The sequence below is a fragment of the Acomys russatus genome, chromosome 25 (genome assembly GCF_903995435.1).
Source record: "Acomys russatus chromosome 25, mAcoRus1.1, whole genome shotgun sequence".
NCBI lineage: Eukaryota > Metazoa > Chordata > Mammalia > Rodentia > Muridae > Acomys > Acomys russatus.
Window position 1 is genome coordinate 35048409 of NC_067161.1, and position 20659 is coordinate 35069067.

Genomic DNA, 20659 nt, shown 5'->3' on the forward strand with positions numbered 1-20659 from the left:
CACCTACAGCTAAGGAGGCTTCGGCGCTGGGACCACAGGCGAGTTGAGGCAAGAGAGGCTGAGGAGGCTCTGTTCAGAGGAAGGACTGTATTCCCCTCTCTCTTCCCACTCATCCATTCCTTTATCCGCCCGGCACAGAGGCTCTTGCTCTCCTTTGTGCTAACACTAGGTCCTTCCCTAGTGACGGGGGAGGAGGACAAGCCAAGGTGCCTGTGGTCAGGGATGTCTCCTAGGGACAGGGAAGTTCCTGGGAGATGGTGATTTCCTTCCCTGGCATAGAGACAGCGTTGGAGCAGAAGCAGTTTGGGTAGTATGGGCTGTGGTGTGATGTTTTATTTTATCCATGCCTATGGCTGGGCAGTTCTTGGAAGGGCTTCCCCTTGACGTTGCAGCATGACGTCATCTGCAAATCTACAAGCTGTCTCCCTTAAGAACTGCACAGTTGAGAACACACACACACACACACACACACACACACACACACACACACACTCACACACACACAAGCTTTCCTGTTTTAAGTAAGTTTCCAACTTTGTGTTGAGTTGCATTCATAGCTATGTTTGGCCTGGTGTAGCCCATTGGCCATGGGTTGGGCACATTTGCATCTGTCATCAGAACTTATGTATGGAGGGATCTGCGGTACATACTCATGGCAGTCAGCAATACAAAGTATGTCTGAAGCAAACCTATCAGGGTATGAGGTTTATAATAATTGTCTAATTCCTTTCAGTGTTTTGGACAACAGCTTAAATACTTTTATTAGTGCTGGGAATGCTCAGGGCCCCAGCTTAAGTTCAGGAGCACAGGTAAAAAAACATACAGTTGGTTGCATCACAAAGCAGGCAAGGCACTTTGTGTGTCTAGGGAGAGAGGAAGAAGTAGAGGGATTACCGAGTTAGTCGGCCATACAAAAAAGGGCGTGGCCAAACTCAAATTAGAAGCTAGAAAGAGATAATAAAGACCAGAACAGAGATTCATGCAATGAAGAAGCTATTCTGCCGCTGTGATAAAACACCACGACAAGGCAACATATAGAAAAAAGGGTTTATTTAGGCTTATGGCTCCATGGGAGACGAGTCCGTCATGGCAGGAGGCATGGCAGCCACTGCAGGAGCAGGAACTGGAAAGCGCAGTCTCAAGACACACACGAGCACATGCAGAGAGAGCCAGCTGGGAGCACGGTGAGGCTATTTATCTCACAGCCTGTTCTGGTGACATACTTCACCAGCAAGTCAGCCCCCAACCTCCACACACCTCCCCAAGCAGCACTCCCAACTGGGAACCAAGAATCCAGTGCCTGAGACTGTGAGGGAGAGTTCTCATTCAAACCACCACAGAGGCTAAAGAACACGGCAAAGGGTCTACAAAGCAAGGAGTTGGTTGGTTGAACAAGGTTAAGGAGGCCTTAGCTCTGTTACCTTCTTAACCAAAGGACAGAGGATGCAAATTAGTAAAATTAGAGATGAGAAAGGAGATATTAACATATAGTGAAATCCAGAGGATCACTGGGGAGCATTCTGGAAAGCTTTACATTAAAATGAACCGGGAAAATCTAGGAGAAACACGTCATAGGCACATATGACTTGCTGGGGAGATCAGTCTCTGGGGCCAACATGATAGATTTCCACTCGCGTAGGGTGTGTAGCCTTGGGTGTATCCCTAAGAGCGTTTCCAGGAAGGCTTGACTGAGGACCCTCTCTGGATGCGAACAGGATCATCTCACAGGCTGGGGGCCTGGAATGAGGAAAAACAAAAGGAAGAAGAAAGAGAGCTGCACACCAGCATCTCCATCCGCTTCCTGCCTGGACACCATGTGACCAGCCTCCTTGGAGAACACCGTGCCTTCCCTGTCATCAAAGTTTGTGTCTTCAAACTGTGAACCAAACCAAAACCTTCTTTTCTCCAGTTGCTTTTGTGAGGCATTTTATTAAGCAATGAGGAAAGGAACTAATGTATGTACCAACACTGAGCGAAGAGCATCTCAACAACCTAAACAGATAAATAAAGAGCAATACCATTAAAGCAATAATAAAAGGTATCCTAGCAAAGAAAAACCAAGGGCTGATGGCTTCACTAAATTCTGCCAGACTTTTAAAGAACGGATACCAATGCTACTCACGTTGTTCTATAAATTAGGAGCTTTCAAAACATTCTAAAAATTCATTATTGCCCTGGTATCAGAACTGGATAAAGATAAAACAACAACAAAAGAAAACTATTCACTACTTTTCTTCATGAACACAGATACAGAAGCTTCAATAAAGTATTTGCAAACTGAATTAAACAATGTATTGAAAAGAGCATATGCTGTGTAAGGGCGATTTAACATATGAAAAACAATAAATGTAACATAGTAACTGGGAGCTGTTGTAGAGCTAGAAGGCTTGAGAAATAGGTCGACAAGGTAGCTTTTGCTTGCTTGGTTGGCTGAGGATAGATGCGCGGTAGGTGGTAGGGCAGGATGAGAGTTAAGTTTCCATAACCACAGCTTGAAGTTATTTATAGGCCAATGGGAAAGATTCTATGGACAGGAGGAAGGTGACCACTCCGAAGAGAGAGGGGGTTGGGCACGGGGCGATCTGGGCAGACTGTACTTCCCTGCAAAGCAGACATGGTAAGGTTTGTGTTTGGTTTTAGCTGAGCTCTGCCTGGTGGCTGACACGGACACGGATAGTTGGCCGGGTGGTATTTTCTGAGTTGTTTCTGTGCGTCTGTCTTTCTCAGTTTGGGCTGTCCGCCTTGGCCCTTGCAGTTATAGGGAATCCACACCGGACTTCAAGGAGCAGACACACAGGCCGAGCATCTCCGTTCTGGGCTCTGCTCCCTGATGAGATTCTCAGACAACTTTCCCTCATTCACGAAGAGGCAAGCTCACAAGGCAGGCGTGGGAACCTGCTCGGCTGCCAGGGCATCCTTCAGTTCAGACCGAGGTCGGCTGCTTCCCTGCCTTCTTGGCTGGCTGTCTCTCAGACCAGGCAGGCTGAGGTGTCCAATCTCATTGGTCTGGGTATCAGCCATAGGTTGGCCCCAGGATGCTCCAGACTATGGCAACGCCTTCTCACATCACTAAAAGAGCCCTAGACAGGCCGGCCCGAGCTTTCCAGAGGAGCAGTTAGACTTTGGGGATGGGTCATCTGCACTGAGCGCACCTTTGTCTTCCTCAAGCCTGTCCCATCCCCGGACACTCAGTTCCAGTCCTCAGTGACGCCAGCCTTCTGTAATCTGCCGGTGGTGATGGATGTGTGGGTGGTAGGACCTCAGAGGACACGAGCAAGCGTGAGGCCCCGGGGTCGGGGAAGACTGGGGTGGGGCGTCGCTCCCCGTAGGGGTCCCACGCGGCGCAGGGAGGCGTGCCCGGCATACGTGCAGCGCGTGGCGGACAGCTCGGGCCTTCCCGGAGGCTCCAGTGGCTCGGAGCCAGGCCCGGGCGGGCCCTGGGGGCGGGAGGTGGGGACGTGGCGGAGGCTCAAGCGGGAGGAGCCTCTTACAAGGGAGGAGCCGAGAGCGCAGGCGACGCCGCGGGAGGTTCTGGAAACGCCGGCTGCTGCGCGTGTCCAGGTGAGCGCGGGTCTGCAGACTTGCCCGTGGCACAGGGCTCGGGTCCGGGTAGCCGGGCGAAGCGTTCTGCCCTGCGCGGAGCTTGGAGCTGGATCGTGGGTCACGCAGCTCCGCGCCCCGCTCCCAGTGTCCTTTTTTCTGCACCCGCCTAGGTTCCTGTCCCGCCCGCGTTCATTCCCAGGGTCAGGGCGGTGAGGTCAGCGGCGCCCTTCCTGCCGGTGTAGCTGAACCCTGTGGGTCCAGACACTTGGCGGGCCGGTCGGGTCAGGCTCCTGGGAAGGGGCTGCCTGACCCCAGGGTCACCCCAGATCTAACGCAGAGGCGCCCGCCTGGCCCCGGAGGCGCCTCTGCTTAGGGTGAGGAAGACCTCTGGCCCCAAGGCCTGGCAGGGACCAGTTGTGGGACCGTTATATCAGAAAGCCTCCTCCTATCCATCCGACATCCTGGTTGAACCTCTGGTGTTTTCCCTTAGTAGTTTCAGAGTCCCGTGGTGATTGGCTGACTGACTGAACAAACGGGGCTTTCTGTGTGCCTGGAGACTTGAAGGACAGAGGCAAGCAGACGGAAGAAGAGGCAGAAAGTTCAAGTCTAGAGCAGAAGCAAGGTAAGTACTGAGTTGGTCTGGAGCTTGGGCTGAGTGGATGTCTCGATGTTTCAGGCCAGGAGGCAGGAGCTCCTGTGATTAGGAGTGGTCACTTATGCACCTGGACTGAGGAAACAGCCTGAGTGGCCACAGACTTGGGCCAGTATCCTCTTTGTTGTACTATGTAGTGGAACCAAGGTGACGTTGACGGGGAAGGGACGCTCTAGGGAATAGCAGTCCAAAGGCCACGCCTACAAGGAGTGAGAAACCTGCATGCGCAAGAGTCTTCCACTGAAAGAACCCTTGCAGTAGGACGATGGGTCCCAGGTTTTCATTGGGAAGTTGAGCCACCGAGTGGTTGCTGGGATTTGAACTCAGGACCTCTGGAAGTGCAGACAGTGCTCTTATCTGCGGAGTCATCTCTCTAGCCAGGGTGCTCCTGTAGTTTGTATTCTACTGTGGCATTTACTCTGCTGTAGGAGAGAGCATTGAGTCACTCCCTACAGCAACTCTGCCGAGCTCTCAAAGAACTAAGGAGGGTCAATATGACAGTCTTTGGGATGAGACCTGCAGCCAACTCACTCCATCCTTGCGACACGGTTTCAGTGGCTGGGCCACACGGTGGATCCTCACTGTGGAAGAATGACACATTAAGGCTTTTGCTTCTTGATGCTGACAGTCTCGTTGGAAGGGCTTCCTGGTCCTCAGAGCAGGGTCTAGGTGCACTGCTTTGTAGTTCGTGGCATCCTCAAACATCCTGGACTTTGCAGAGATCTCTTGTCGGCCTCAGGATTTATAGGGTGTGTTTGTGTTGTTTTTGCTTTGTTTTGCAAGTTGTTGCTTGTTCTGAACTGATAATCACATCCGAGTCAAGCCATGGTTGAGTTCTCTGTTACACTGACCAGGATCTCCTCTGGCTTGTCCCTCAACCGCCCCTGAAGTGTCCCGGGGTGTGTTCTCTTGAGGCGGTTCTGTGCCTCAAGGCCCGGCCTCTCGGCTCCTTTCCGTGTACGGGATGTTTGACCTTTGAACTCTTTTACCCCTTGGGCCTTCTTGTTCTCACACAGCCAAGCTTGTCCACTTTGTGGCCCAGCCAGCAAAGCCACGTCGCGAGGATGGAGTGAATTGGCTGGAGGCCCTTATCCCGAAGATTCTGTCATACTGATCCTCCTTAGTTCTTTAAGAGCTCAGCAGGCAGATATGGTGACAATCCAACGGAAGCGCTGTGTGTGCCCGTCCGTGTTGTCACAGGCTCTGCAGTGAGGTAGTGCACAGAGTGGCTGACTTATCTATAGATTGGACACTGTCCGCAACGGATGGTGGGTCATTCCTTGAATTGTGTGTGCGCTTGGTATCTGGCTAGAGTGAGGAGGGAGGGGAGGAGGGGGAAGGCACTCTTTTTGCCCATAGGCAGCTCATAATCTTTCTGAGATTGCTGTTTAGCCTTGGGCCCAGGGAGGAGTCCTGCATGTGGATGCTTATCCGAGGGAGACTGAGGACGTCCAAAGCTCCGGGGGGGCTGAGTGGAGTGAAGGGATTGAGGGTTTCCTCATCTCCTGAGAAGCTTCCATTTTTGACTGCACCCTCCCACATCCTTGGGAGGGTTTAAGGCTGGACCAAAGGCCTTGGCTGACTTAAGGCCACGCTGGCTGATAGTGTGCTAAGGGCTCGGGGGTGTGTCCCTGGCTTCTGGGATCTGTCAAGAGCTTGATTTTATGCACATGGAGGTTGGCAGCAAAGTTGTAAAACAGGCACATGAAAAGACCAGCCGAGTTCTGGAACAAGAGCTCAGCTTTGAAAACACCACTCACATTTAGCCATTTAGACCTTTGAAGTGCCTGAGAGTGGGGCACCAGCCTATCCCAGAGCAAAAGGAGTTTTATGCTGGGGGTGTGGAATTGGGGGCAGACAGACAGTTTTTCTTCTCGGCGAGACCAGAGCAGGATGAAAAGGTCTGGACTGGGCTTCTTAGAGAAGCGGGTTTTTGTTTAGCTGGTGCCACTCCAGGCCAAGGATTATGTGTTTAGATAGTGATTTCCCTGGTTCTGATAGGATCTGTCTGAGCTTGGTCCAGGCCAGCCTCTGTTCCAAACCTCTTGGGAAGCGCTTGCTACAGATTGCCTGCTCTGTACCTGGCCCTCCTGGGAACCAGGACGTGCTGGACATCCCCGGGCCTGGTATTCACAGGAGCCTGAAGTGAGCAGGTCAAAAACCCAGAAGTGTAAGAGATTCTGGAGTATTCTGCTCCCTGCCTTTTGCCAGGGCTATTTCCTTGGTGGGCTTTAGGGCCTGTCAATGGTCAATTCCAGGGTCACCTCCGAGTGTTGTGTACCTCTTGACACCTCATTCCAGTCTCCCCTGGATTGACTATATCATTTCTTCTGGCATTCCTGAGACCCAGACATTGCTCACCGTCTGTGTTTCCTTGTTTCTTGTCTCTTGTCTCTTCACTGCTCCCCTGAGTGGTCCTTCCTCACTCCAAGAGCAACTAACTTGGGCTGAGCAACTAACTGCCCACTTCAGGTCCCTTCATGTTCCTGTGACTTTCTTGGTTTTGACCATCTACACGTCAACACCAGCTCGATGGTTTGCACCTTCCTGACAGCTGCCATTTAACTCAGCTCATCCGCAATCCCATCAAGTGTAGGTTCTGGTACGATCTCCGCTGTTCGAATGAGGGAATTGGGGACCAGGAAGTCTAGGACTTGTCCAAGGTCACAAAGCCAGGAAATGACAGCTGGAGCTAGGACTTGGCGCGGTGTCTTCAGGTGTACCTGCTCCTTGCGTGTCAGAGCTGGGCTGGCTGATAATGTGTGATATGTTCAGTAGAGATGACTACCCAACTTGAAGTCAGGGAACTGGGTCGTTATTTTTTTGTCCGTGTGCTCTGCTTTTTCTGGTGGGCTCCAACTGGGGACGCTGTGGGCTTTATTTGTGGTCTTTGAGACACCCATGATAACGTTTCCAGTGTGAGTACAGTGAGGCTTCCCATGTGCTATGATGTGACACAAGTTGCTGAGTGAGATCGGGCGGTGTCAGTGTCTCGCAGAGTGGGGCTTGGTTGGGGAGCTTAGCTTGCTGACATGTCATGTATAGGAAGCCCTCGGCAGCCTCGCTCATCTTTCTTACGTCTCATACAGAACTCAGCGCCTCCTTATTCCTGGTTTCACTCTCTGTGGTTTTCATCACCCACAGTCAACCACACTTTGAAATATTAATTGGAAAGTGATAGAAACAAACGACTGCAAGCTCTCCTGTGGTCTTGTGATGGAATCTGTGCTGTTCTCCGCCCAGTCTTCCCAGGGTATCACTCCTTTGTATAGTGTATCCATGCTGTATCCATGACCCATTGTTAGTCTCTCCATTCTTTGTAGCCATTTGCTTATCGGGTTGACTGTACAGAATTAACCGTGATTGGGCTCAAGTAAACCTATGAAATAGTGGCCCCAGCGTGCAAGAGTAGCAAGACTGGCAACAATAAATAGTTATAATTATTCTGTTTTGTTCTGTCAATAAAAATCTCTCATTGCGTCTAATTTATAAACGAAATGTTATTATAGGTATGTACTCAGCATATACAAGGTTTGATACTATCTGTGGTTTTAGGCATGCACTGGGGTTCTTGGAATGTATTCTCTGTGGACAAGGCAGGAGTATTGTATCTGAGGCAGAGATGACTATCGGGCTTACAAGGTTTTTGTGAGAATTAGATGGTAGAAATGAAAGATCTCTGGAAACATAAACCGTGGTTATCTTAGACCAGGTTCCCAGAAAACAGAGCCTGCGGCAGAGCTTAGGAGCTTAATACTTACTGGAGAGTGTTTTGCAGGGCAGCTGGGGTGAGGGGAAAGGAGAGAGGAGTGAGGAACAAGGAGGTGGTGCCTTAGCAAGCCGGCCCCTCTTTATGGAGATCTGCTAGCTCTGCAGCCATTTTGGGCCTACTTCTGCCTGTGAGTGATTGCCTACAGAAGGGATTTGGAGGAAGTGCGGACTCCCGCTGGTATTTTATCCTTTACTAGCTAGGAGTTGACTCAGGGGAAGTTAACTTTCCCTCACTCTCCAGTGTGGTTCTTCTGGAGCTACTGGAGGTAATGGGAGGAGCCTGAGAGTCATCTTGGGTTAGCAAACAGTGTCTTCCACCTGCCTATGGTTTGGAGCCTAGGGCATCGGTCTGGGGGAGGCAGGGATGCCTTTTTTTTCTGGTGCTGGTTTGTTTGTTTCCTTGCTTTTGGTGAGTTAAGTTCAACTAGACCATTTGTTGAGGCCCTGATTGGAACCCAGCTCAGCGGTGGAATGCGGACCCTGACAGCTTTGCTCCTGCACTGCCCTGTTCCTGAAGCAGGAGGCGGTGGCTTTGACGGCACCCAGAGTTAATGCACTGAATAGACATGATGTAAGGACAGATACACTTTACCTGGGACATACGTTCTCAGCAGGCCCATTGAGCCCCGGGATTAAAGGCATGCGCCACCACGCCCGGCCTCTTTATGTGTATTCTTAAAATGGTCACTGAGAGATAGGACTCAGGAGGAGTCTTCTTGGGAGAGGAGAGAACATTTGGCTTTACTGAGCAGAGATCTTGCTTTCACAAGGTTCTTGGTGAAGGTGAATGTTTTTCACCTGAAGCCGTTGAGGGTTTGAGGTCTGGGGTGGTGCAGTGGTGCTGGAGAGGGTAACAGGGCTGGGCCACAGAGCTACAAGGGCCCTTTGGGCTAAAGTACATCTTGCTGGCAGTGGGAGGACGAAGGGAGGGTTTCAGCAAGCCTTGCTGGCTACTTAGTAGAACAGAGCTGGAGGGAAGCCAGTCCAGAAGTGGAGCAGTCAGAGCGGGTGGGGCCCGCGTGGCTGACAGGGGTGCTACAGGTAGACCAGGGCGACGGCTGAGGCATGATGTTTGGTAATGAGACGGGCTTCTGAGTCTGTGTGAGCATCCATGTGCTTCGGCGGTGGGACCACTTGGGACCTGTGCACCACAACTCCTTCTTGATTGAGTAGCTGGGTCCTGTCAGCTCTGTTAGTCTAGAGTTAGCCAGAGTACGGCAGGCAGAACCATTTTGGAAAGTGGGGGGAGGATGGAAGAGCGGTTTGTGTGTGTGAGTGTGTGTGTGTGTGTGTGTGTAGTTATTTCTCCATAAAGGCAGACAGCATTTTGCCCAGTGCCAGACAGCATCTATGTGCAAACTCATGTTCTGTCTCTAGGCTGTTAAATGGCAAGCTGTAGCGTTTGGGCAGCAGCTGGGAGCTTGGCAGAGGGTCTTCCCTGATGAGGTAAGGGGAGAAGCTGAGGACGTTGCTGCTTTGCAGCTGGAAACATCTTTTCATGGCTACTTGGCCAGGTTATAAACGCACTTTCCAAAGAGCAGGTTTGCTGCAGGATCTCTGGTTGTATGTCTTGGAATCACCGCGCTGAGAAACGGTGCCAGTTGCCTGGTGGTGGGTGAATTACTGTCGCTGGGACATTGGCAGGCTTTGCAAGACCTCCCCACAGGGGGCCAGACACCGGGACTGCCAAGGCCTCTTTGGAATTCGGTTGAGAAGGGCCTACTTTGTTTCCTTTACATATTAAACATATTACAAAAATGTATTTTTTTTTTTTTAAATTCTAGTAGAATTTCTTGTAGAAAAGAATGTGAAAACAAACATAAAAGAAAAATAGAATTACTTCGCCAAGAGCCAGTTAGGGTACGAGTCTTCTCTGTACAGATGTGTACATCATCTGTCCCTTTCAAAAAGGTGGGCGTACAGTGTGTATTATTGAGGGCTGTGGCCGTTACCATTCTGTGTGGATCTTTACCTGTTGATGTCCATACAGTGTTTATTATCTTATAGCCTGTATTAATCTACTGTACAAAGTGTAAACTATTTAGTTGTATTTTGTCTGGACAAATCTGATGACTATCCAATGAAGAATGCTTGGTTGGGTGCTTGCTTACAGGGCAGACATCAATCTAAACCGCGGGGTGCAGTTCATAAAACTCAGTAGCATTGTTACTTGGTGCTGCGTTTTCATAAAACGGGATCTGACCGTGACCACCTCCTGGCTTGTTCTTCATGGAATTCTGGGGGCTCCTGGGAAGGCTTCTCGCAGCACTGACTCTGGGCAGACTCATGCGCTCCCACTTCCTCTGTGCTGGGTAGTAGCTGTGAGACAGGAGTTGGCAGTTCCTGACATTGCAGAGTGGAGTTGCTCCTGGAGAAGCGCCTTCTCTCACCTGGCCCTAGTTAGATGACCTTTTACACAGAGCCGTTTGAGTTCAGGGGCTCTGGGGTCAGAAGAAATGAGCTGGCATCCCTGCTTAGACTGTGGCGTTGACGCAGCAGGCTGAGAGAGGCTTGCCTTGGGGTACCTAGTTCCCTGGGCCAGTAGGGTTTTCATACAGGTCTCCGTCCCAGAATGGGACCTTGAAGGTGCTTTGTACATCACTTTCTAAAGCCCATGTGTGGTTCTTTGAGGCTGAGTCTCAAGTCTTGGATCTGTGGCTGGGCTCATCTGAGCCAGGCAGCACACTCCAGAGACATGGCAGCTGCCACGCATGTAATAAGGAAACCTTGCTGCTTTCTCCCGACTGCTGTAAGGTGTGGGGGCATGGGTGGTATTTGAATGAAGGAACGAAGAGGTTTCCCCCTTCCTTGAGCATGCTGCCCAAGTTCTGACTAGGTATGAGCTGTGACTGGCCACAGAGCTGCAAGATGCATGGAGCCCCCACTTCATCCAGATGTGGACAGGTCTCCTGCCTGGGCCCTGCTCTCTTATCACCCCCACCCTGAGGGGCTGTTGGCTGGCCTCCCATATCAGAGATCCTCCTGACTCTGAGATTTTTCCTACAGATTTTTTTTGGGCATTTGTGTTGCCTCTATTTTCTTTGTTTTCTTTTAGTACATTTCCATCTGAGCCATCCAGACACTTAGCTGAGTTGGAACAAGAAGCGGAAGACTAGGCAGGGTTGCTGGGTGCTGGCCCTCCAGCACGTTCTGGGCTGTATGGTTGGATGAGGAGACATGTCTGAAGCCTCCACCGTGTACTTAGGCCAGCCGCCAGTGAAGTGCGCCCCAGGTTGCCGCTGCGTCCTCAGAGCTGTGCCTGTTTTCTAGGCGGGTGAGCAGGCAGTGTCCAGCCTCTTCCCTGTGTCAGTGGCCTAGCTCCGACGTTTTGGCTGTGTGCGGCCGATTCACCTTTGTATCCTGAGCTCCTAGCTTGGTGCCTGGAGTCTCCGGGTTGTAAATAAATATTTGTGAATGAGTAGGGAGTATGGCCATGAAAGGTGTCTGTCTGTCTAGATCCCCACCACAGGAAGAAGTATGTCTGCTCAGAAACCCCACCCTGTGGCAGATGCAGACTGGCAGAGGTCAGTTTTCCTCTTTTGTTGCCCATCTGCTATGTACCTCAGCTTGCTTGGTCCCCTTGGCCATACTTTCTCAGTTCTCTTTGTCACTGTCTGTTCTGTACTGTCACTTTCTTGGTATGGGACTCTCGTCCGTGTGAGCCACCCTCGGGAGGCTCCTGCCTGGGGCCCATTTTCACTTTCTGGGTGCCATGGTCTCCGCCACTGGATTGGGGTGAATGGAGCTTGCAGAATTGTTTCTCCTCTCCTGAGCTCTGATGATCTTGGCATGCTGGGCTCCTCCTTCATGCGGCTCTTGACACTATCCTGGCATATGTGTTAGAAAGTAAGAAACACAGTCAGGAAGTCAGGTGTGTACACACTTGTAATCTTAGCAACAGGAAGGCTGAGGAAGGAAGGAAGACTGAGAGTTCCAGTGAGACCTTATCTCCAAAATGGAAAACAAAATAAAGCAAAACCTAGGCAGGAGCTGGCTCTGTTTTCCGGCCCCTCCCCTGGTGATCCCGAATGCCTTGTTTAGTGACATGTTAGTGTGTGTTTATGTGTGTGCACAGTGTGTCTGGATGTGTCTTCTTGCATACATTGTTCCCATCCCAAAACACAGTCTTGATGTTGCCCAGGTGGCCTTGAACTTTGTTCTTCCTAACCCAGGGCTGAGTTTCCAGGCTTGGACAGACCACCCCGTGTCATTTCACTGTGTCCATCTGAATGCCTTGCAGATACTGCCCTTTCCAGTCATGAGGGTCCAGATGTTTGTGTGGCTGGTGTCCTGGTTTGGTGTCCCAAGCTGGGTGCAGGCAGAATTCTTCACGTCTATCGGTACGTGCCAACAGAACTCTAGCCGACCTAAGCAGCCTTCAGTTAAGTGCAAGGGATGTCGCTGCCTGAGGCTCCTTCAGGGCGGGATGGTTCAGTCACCGATTTTGACTGGTCCAGCTTACAGAGGTTTTCCCTCCCTGCTCACCACCCCCGCCTCCACTGCCACCACCTCCCGCATTCCCTGTACTTCCAGGAGATCCTGATGAACACATATGTTGGGAGGCAGCTTTCTGAACTGCACTCTCCTCTCTGGTAGTGCAGACCGCAAGTAGCTTTCAGGTTCTTTTCCGAGGGTGGTGTAAGGTGTTCCACAGACCAGCTTCTCTCCTCAACTGAAAGCTCAGAGCTGATTGTCGTGCAACGGGCCCTTAGATGGCCGTCCCCCTGTGGCCAGCCAGGTGATAATGGGAGAACGAGACTTAGAACTTCCCCTTCAGTGCCCTTGCTTTGTCCAGGCATCCCCTCGACGTTGGGTGTCACGGCCATGTGAGTGACGAGGCCCCTTTGACTACCAGTCTATGATTCCCACTGTCCCGGCATGCACTTGGCTGGGGGCATTACTACTGTGCTGCCCAGGCGGTCCCTCATCCACTCCTCACTGGGCCTTGCTTCTCTCCTGTAGGGCACATGACTGACCTGATTTATGCCGAGAAGGACCTTGTACAATCCCTGAAGGAGTACATCCTTGCGGAGGAAGCCAAGCTCTCCAAAATTAAGAGGTGTCCAATGTCCCAAGACCCCATGCTAAGTCATCCCTGCTGCTCCTCCTCCCGAGCCCTTCCAAGGCACTGAGGGGTGACCCCCGGGAAGCTGACCTTTAGCTAACTCATGCTAGTCCTCGGGAGTTGCTGAGTACAGGGGCTTAAGAAGCTACCATCTTTTCCTCTCTCTGTTTACCACTTTTTAATTTACACTGCGGTTCCCAGCCCTTACCTAGATTAAGGGCTAGACAAATCTAGGAAGTTACCCATATTCATGTTTTGTTATCTCCTGATGAAAGAGCCCTGGATCTCACCAGGGGAATTACCAGCCTGGGTGGGTGGGTGGCCGGGTGGGTGGGTGTGGCAGTCTCTTTTTCCTTTGGTTCTGCAGCTGGGCCAGCAAGATGGAAGCCCTGACCAGTAAGTCAGCTGCCGACCCTGAGGGCTACCTGGCGCATCCTGTGAATGCCTACAAGCTGGTGAAGCGCTTGAACACAGAATGGCCTGCGCTGGGGGATCTTGTCCTGCAGGACTCCGCCGCAGGTGAGGGGCAGGGAGCAGGGGTCAGTTGTGTCTGTCTGTATGCCTGTCTGCTTTTGCTGGAGCTATCCTGGCTGGTTTGTTTTCAAAATGTCGTAGCAATCACTTCCTGTCCTTTTATAATATTTCCTGGTAATGACATTTTCTTTTCTTTTCTTCTTTTTCTTTTTTTCTTTCTTTCTTTCTTTTTTTTTTTTTTTTTTTTTTTTTTTTTGTTTGTTTTTCGAGACAGGGTCTCTCTGTGTAGCCTTGGTTGTCCTGGACTCGCTTTGTAGACCAGGCTGGCCTCGAACTCACAACAATCCGCCTGCCTCTGCCTCCCAAGTGCTGGGATTAAAGGCGTGCGCCACCACGCCCGGGGGTAACAACATTTTTCTAATTATACTTTAGCAGTACATCTTTTTGTAACAAGCCCCAGGAACATAGAATATATCGCGCAAAAATCACAGTGCTTAATCCAATTGCTCCATGATAAACACCATTAAAATGATAATCTTGGGGGATGAAGAAATCGCACGGTGGCAAAGAGCACTGGCTGCTCTTTCAGAGGAAGCCCATTTGGTCCCTAGCACCTACATGGTGGCTCACAAACCATCTGTATTTACAGTTCCGGGTAATCTGCACCCCTCCTCTGACGCGTGCAGGCACCAGGCACGCACGGTGCAGAGCTACACTCAGGCAAACCACTCCCTCATTCATACACATAAAATAAACTTTAAAAATATTTGTAAAAACCCTGTAGTCTTGGGCGAGGGAGATGGCTCAGGGAGTAAAGCCATCGGCATGTGAGCGTGGATCCCCTAAAGCCATGAGAAGCCAGGCAAGTGTGTCTGGCATCGTCCCAGCCCTTGGGAGGCAGAGATGAGACTTTCCAGGGCAAGCTGGCTAGCTAGCCGAGCTGATCAGTGAGCTCGGGGATCAATTGCGAGGTCTTGCCTCAGTGAGTAGAGGGTGATTGAAGGAGACACATGACTTCAAACCTCCAGACACGTCCACCTGCATACATGGGCACCCACCCACGTGAGAACAAGCATACACACATTTATAAACACCACACACCAGAAAGAATTAATCTGCTTATGTGCACATATATGTTATAAAAAATGCAACTAGACATGGATTGAAGGGTAAAAACTAATTTGTTTCAAGGGACACATGAAATAAAAATGAGTCAAGTGGGCGGAAGCAATCTGGGGGACAGACGCGTCATCTAAATTCTTTCCTATGTGTGTCTTTTACAAACAAAGCTTATCTGTGTGAACTCAACATACATGTGTGCTCAGTCCTGCATTTCCTAGCTTTTGTTGATGCCGCCGAGTGTGCCTGTGCCATGATTGTAACGGCTGGCTACTTCGCTGTCCTAGTGACACTCTGTAAGCCCGGTCAAGTCATTGCACCTGGAGTTGTCTCCAAAATTTTCAGCCCTCTTTCACTTGCATTTTGGTGTCTGCCCCTGATTATTTTTGTGAAGTTAAATTCCTAGAAATGGTATTTAGGAGGCAGCGCATGGGATTGTTAAAAGCTTTTCCTGAGGTAGCGCTTTTGTGAACACGACCCTGTTATCAAGAGGAGGGGGTCTTGGTAATGGATGGGTGGGCTGGAGGTGGGCCACAGGATTCCCAGCCTCTGCCTGGGCCTTTTCACTGAGCTAGGAGTGCTGATTAACCTCAGACAAGCTGTCTCTCTGGCTGAGACTGCTTACGGCCACGTGACCAGCTGGGGTTGGGCTTGGCTAGGGGCTGGGTAGTCTCTGGGGAGGGTTTGGTGAGCTCAGCACCAGAGCTGTGCCTATGAGCTCACTGCCTCCAGAAGCCACTGCCTTTCCCAGTCCCCCCAACCCCCCCAACCCCCCTAACCCCCACCCCTTCCTGGGCTGGGCCTGCTGCTCAGAACAGCTCAGAACAGGCTGTTCCGCCTGCCTGCTGGGGTGGTAGGCGAGGAAGGCTGTGCAGTTGCAAATGATCTCGTCTGTCTGATCTTTTCCTGTCGTCCCTGTGTCTCGTAAGAACTCCACCCCCCACCCCACCCCCCCCCCACCACCACCCCAAATCCCGAGTCTTGCCATAAACACCTGGAATGCTGCGATTACCTGGAAACTAATGGGGAAGACCCAGAGAGCAAATAATTTCTTTTTATCTCTGATATTGGATGCTTGCCCCTGAAATAAGGGGGAATCCTGACTGTACAGTGTCTATTTCTAGGGGGTGTGTTTTGTTTTTTCCTGGGTACTGAAGTCCTCAGAGTTCCTGACATACAGCTGTGAAGGAGCAGCTCTCTGACACACTGGCTCGCTGTGAGGAGAGGAGGTGGCCACGGGGGCGGCTGCTCTTGGAAAGAGGCCAGAGACAGAATGTGTTGGCCTGCCCCGCCCAGTCCCCTGTTCTCTGGCTTGGCTTCTACTTGGAGCCCTGAAATAACAGGAGTTGTTTCCCTGACGTGGGACTAGGCCCCAGGGCCCTGGAAAAGCCACCTGGGGGTCACTTCAGTGATCAAATCTGTCTAGGCTCTGGGCTGTGACAAACTGAACAGCACAAGTAGGGCTAAGAAAGACGTTCTGCAGAGAGGGCCCAGGGACAACACCCTGAAGAAGGAAAACGCTGTTGTTTCTTGCTACTGTTTATTTTGGTGCCGCACCCCAAATGCCTGCCGGGCAGGTGTCCCACCCTGAGCCTCCAGCCTGCCAACAGCCTTTGAGGGGGGGGGACAGGGAAATCTCAGTAGCCAGAGAGACCCCAGGAGAATTCCTTCCCCTGGATCAAGCGTGACCTCTGCCCCCCACTGTCATTTGGAAGGTTTTGTCGCCAACCTCTCAGTGCAGCGGCAGTTCTTCCCCACCGACGAGGACGAGTCTGGAGCTGCCCGAGCCCTGATGAGACTTCAGGACACGTATAAACTGGACCCAGACACGATTTCCAGAGGGGAACTCCCAGGTAACTCGTTGACCTATGTCTCTTCAGTGTCTGGACAGGTCAGACTGGCCTGGGTGCAGTTTGCCGTTGGTGTTGACAGTCTCCCATGCTTCAGCCCCTGCCCCAGTGCCTCGATTCAGATATTAGGCAAGACCTCCCCTCTAGTGTGGTAGAGGCTGTGGCTCAGGAAATTCCCTGAACATCCCATTCCTAGAGAATTGCCCCTCTCTGGGCAGGCCTGCTTCCATCTCTAACCCTCTCTGTCAAAGGCTGAAGGGTAGGCTCATGGCTTGTGTCCCATGTCCCTTGGTTAGTCTGCCTTCTTTCATTCAGTCCTTACTTCTCTGGGCTCTCTCTTTGAATTCATATATAGTCAGCCCTGTCCCCCATGGCCCCCCAATCTCTTGTTTATGTACCCACTTTCCTTGCTCTTTCTCCTGACTTCACACAAAGGCTCTGTTTTTGCTCATCTCACACTTGTCCCCCCTAGATCTCATGCTCATTTCTTCTCTCCTGCTGAGGCTGATGGGTAGCGATCTATTTGCCCTCACTCCCTGGTCCCCACATTCTCCTGTACCCACAGTGCCTTTTTGCATCCTGTCTGTGATCCCGTTCTTCAAAGTCACCAGGAGCACTGGGCCAGAAGAGCCAGCTGGCAGATTACAGGCATAACGTGAACTTCACAGTAGCCTCTGGCATGGATGGCTTCTCTCTCTTGGGTGTTCTAGAGTCTGGGGTACTGATCTCTGGCTTTTCTCTTTTGACTTGTCTGGTCATTCATTCCTCTGTTTTTGTTTGCCTTTTAAATTAGCCGTTTTCCTGCTTACTGCCCACTGCTAATGACAATAAGATTTGCTGGCCTTAGGGGGTTATTTGTGACCAATAACACCCAAAGGATCCAGTTGGATCTCATTATAATTTAAACATCATACCACTTCTTGGGAGCCTGGGTGTGTGTGTGTGTGTGTGTGTGTGTGTGTGTGTGTGTTACAGCAGAGAGACCCAGGGTATGAAGGAACTGTCTTCCTCCTTAGATGTCTGGCTACTGGCTAGTCAAGGCCCAGGATCTTGATGTAGAGGACTTTGCTGAGCTGACAGGAGGAGCAGGAGGAGGAGGAGGAGGAGGAGGAGGAGGAGGAGGAGGAGAAGGGTCCTCTTTATTCCTGCTTTAGTCAGGGGTTGGACCAAGCCTAACCATGAGGCCAGAGTGAGAATGTAATTCTGGGAAGCATTTCACCTTGCAGCTCTGAGGCATGGTTGGTGGGAGACGGAAGCTGGGCACTGACCATGTCCTTCCACAGGACACAGGCCCCCACATGTCCTGAGTGGGCCCTCTGTTCACCCTGAGCCCCTTCCCCAGGTGAGCCCTGCTCTTTCCATCACTTGATGTGTTGCTGCGCATGGAGGCTATGCGGGTCTGTCTTCCTTGTCATGCCGTGTCTTCTGGGCTTCCAACCAGCATAGTGCCTGTCGACATCTCTACCGGGATACTCTACGGATCGCACAAACTCCATCTGTGCCACCTTGAAATTCCCATCTGGCTTTGAACTGTTTACCCTCTGTCTTTATCTTTTATCTTAGCAAGAAAGCACCCCTGTCCATTGGCAGCCTGAGCCATAATCTTAAAGTCTGTGGATTCTGTCCCTCTAATGCTCTCTGACCGTTTTCATATCTCCAGCTCACCCAGGATACTTTTCTATGTGCTGCCAAGCACACATTTTATCCACTTGAGTTCAATGCTTAGCTTTCAGGGGGTGACCCCAAAGTCTGCCTCTGAGTCCCCCCTGCCTCCTTGCTTCCTTGCCTAGTCTCTGCTGCAGCACCCTTCCCCATGCTGGGCACATCCCTGCCTTACCGCCCTTGAGCACTCAGCTTAGCTGAGCTTGAGCTTGCTTCTAGGGAGGAGGCTGATTTCTGAAAGCCATTCCTCACATTTTTGGCATTCACGGGATGCGCTGGTTATGACTGCTGGTCTTTAACAGCCTAAGGCGACGTCTTCACGAGTCAGTCATCTCAGTGATATTTTTGGCACCAGGCCTTTAAAACTGATGCTGGTGTCTCTGTTTAGGTAGATGTGGGTAGACAGTATATCAGTTTAGATAGGAGACTGAGTCTGAGGCAGCGGGTAACTTGTCCAGTGTCACACACAGACCTGGCCGGGTCTAGGTCTGGAGCACAGCTTGTTTATCTGTGCTACACAGCCTGTCATTATAGGTTCCTGGGGGCCAGAGAGTCAGGGGAGATCCTTGGGGACTTGTGGAGAAAGGGAAGAGGCCCATCGTGCACCTCAGGCAAAGAGAGGGGTACTCCAGCACTTCCAGCGTGCCAGGCATGTCGGCTATCCTGTGGTCTGCAGGGAGGTCCTAGCCCTCCTTGTTCTGTGGGGTCTGCCTGCTCATTATTCTCTGAGGAACAATAGATTTTGCCATCCCAAGCCTCTCTTAACCTCTACGTCTCCCTAGAGCTGTGGCTGTTTCTCAGGTTGAACACTGTCTTCATGGCCACTCTCCCCAGTTGATGTCCCATTAGGCAGGAGGCCCACTGAGCTGATGTTCCAACGGCCCGCCAGAACCAGACCGCAGCCCTTGGTTCCTTGTCCCTGCTGGTATCTGCCACCTGTTTGCATTCCCTGTATCTTCTTCCTCTCAGTCCCTTGTCAGGTTACTCCCACTCTGGTCCCTTGGTGTCTAGCGGCAAACCTCTGTTCTTTCCTTCTCCAGACTCTTCCGACATGTGACTGCCCTCATGTATGGCTTCCATGTCTCCTGGATTCTGTCCTTGAATCCATCTAGGTTTTCAACTCTTCAGACTTGTATGGCCTCTAAGTATCCTCTCCCATTTTCACCCACAGGACTTATACCCACTGACCTCAGGGCAGTGTCTTGGTGGGACCCCTGGACTCGCTATCACAAAGCCCCTCCCTGCCTGAGGGAAGGAGTCTTGAGGCTTAGACTATGAACTCTAATCTAAGCCACACCAACCTGTGTACTGTCCCTGTGTTGATGCTAGTTCTTGGAGTATGGCATGACATCTAGGTGGTGTTCTGTGATGTCCCTCTTTCGGTCGTCCAGGCTTTTTCCAACGTGAGCATCTGCCTTCTTGTCCCAGAGGTGTTCCTGAGCCCGACTGTTGCTTTTCCTGCTTCAGGAACTAAGTACCAGGCCGTGCTGAGTGTGGACGACTGCTTCGGGATGGGGCGCTTAGCTTACAACGAAGGAGACTATTACCACACTGTGCTGTGGATGGAGCAGGTGCTAAAGCAGCTTGACGCCGGGGAGGAGGCCACCATAAGCAAAGCCCTGGTGCTGGACTACCTGAGCTACGCTGTCTTCCAACTGGGTGACCTGCACCGTGCTGTGGAACTCACCCGCCGCCTGCTCTCTCTTGGTAAGGAGCTTAGGGGCTGGAGCTAAGCAAGGGAACGTGACCCTTCTGGCCGCCGTGTTTGATCATCTCTTGGAACTAAATCGGTTTGCCTGTCACCCGGCCAGTGGCGAGTGTCTTAGTGAGTTCAACGGCCTTTCCAACTTCTGACTCGCTCCTTACCCACGGTCGTCATTGTGTGAGGCCTTGTCCAGTTGCTGATGGGTGTTCAGAGGCCTGTGACATCCTTGTGTATATATGTATGTGTGTTGTTCGTGTGCATGCATGGGCATGTGTGTGCAGATGCACGTGCACATGTGTGCACATCATGGCGCTGTTAAAAATAAGGACCTAGTGTTGTGGTGCTTGCACTACTCCGCAGGGTGGATCATTCCCTGTGTTAATTATAGCTTGAGAAGCAAGCTGTACTTCCGGTTTGCCACAGGGACCGTTGTTCCAGCTATCAGTGGCCTGAGATCTAAAGTGGGACTGACCATGCCATTTGTACTTCGTATGTCTTGTGGTGTGGGGCAGAACAAGACCCAAAGCACTGTGTCTTTAAAGCCCGCTCGTTGTACCTTTCACTGATACATGGGAATGTTGCTGGCCAGAGGTTCACAGAGCAGCGAGGACTTGGCTTTGCCACTGCTTTCCAGGGGGCCTGAGTGTCAGGCCAGCTCGCATTTGAGTGTCCCGTAAGACCAGCGTGGGTAGAGGGTTTTGTAGATTCTGTCACGTGTGTTAGTAAGAGCCTTGGACAGGCCGGGTCTCCTGTGTGGTCTCATCTTAAGTCACTGAGCTACTCTGGGACTTGTCTGGGGAGTGATATAGAAACCGTGC

General features: G+C 51.4%; 1 protein-coding gene across 4 annotated transcripts in view; it reads left to right on the forward strand.

Moving 5' to 3' along the window:
- Positions 1-3494: 3494 nt before the first annotated feature.
- P4ha2 (prolyl 4-hydroxylase subunit alpha 2) overlaps positions 3495-20659 on the forward strand; it is a 29503-nt gene continuing 12338 nt past the window's right edge. For 3 of the 4 annotated variants that reach the window (XM_051168166.1, XM_051168165.1, XM_051168163.1), the window contains exons 1-7: positions 3495-3561; positions 4034-4165; positions 12207-12306; positions 12929-13025; positions 13399-13550; positions 16340-16477; positions 19604-19843. In XM_051168166.1, coding sequence (XP_051024123.1) covers positions 12225-12306; positions 12929-13025; positions 13399-13550; positions 16340-16477; positions 19604-19843 — 709 coding nt within the window. In that variant the 5' untranslated portion in view covers positions 3495-3561; positions 4034-4165; positions 12207-12224. The remainder of the gene's footprint in view (positions 3562-4033; positions 4166-12206; positions 12307-12928; positions 13026-13398; positions 13551-16339; positions 16478-19603; positions 19844-20659) is intronic. The other variant, XM_051168164.1, reaches the window with a different exon arrangement.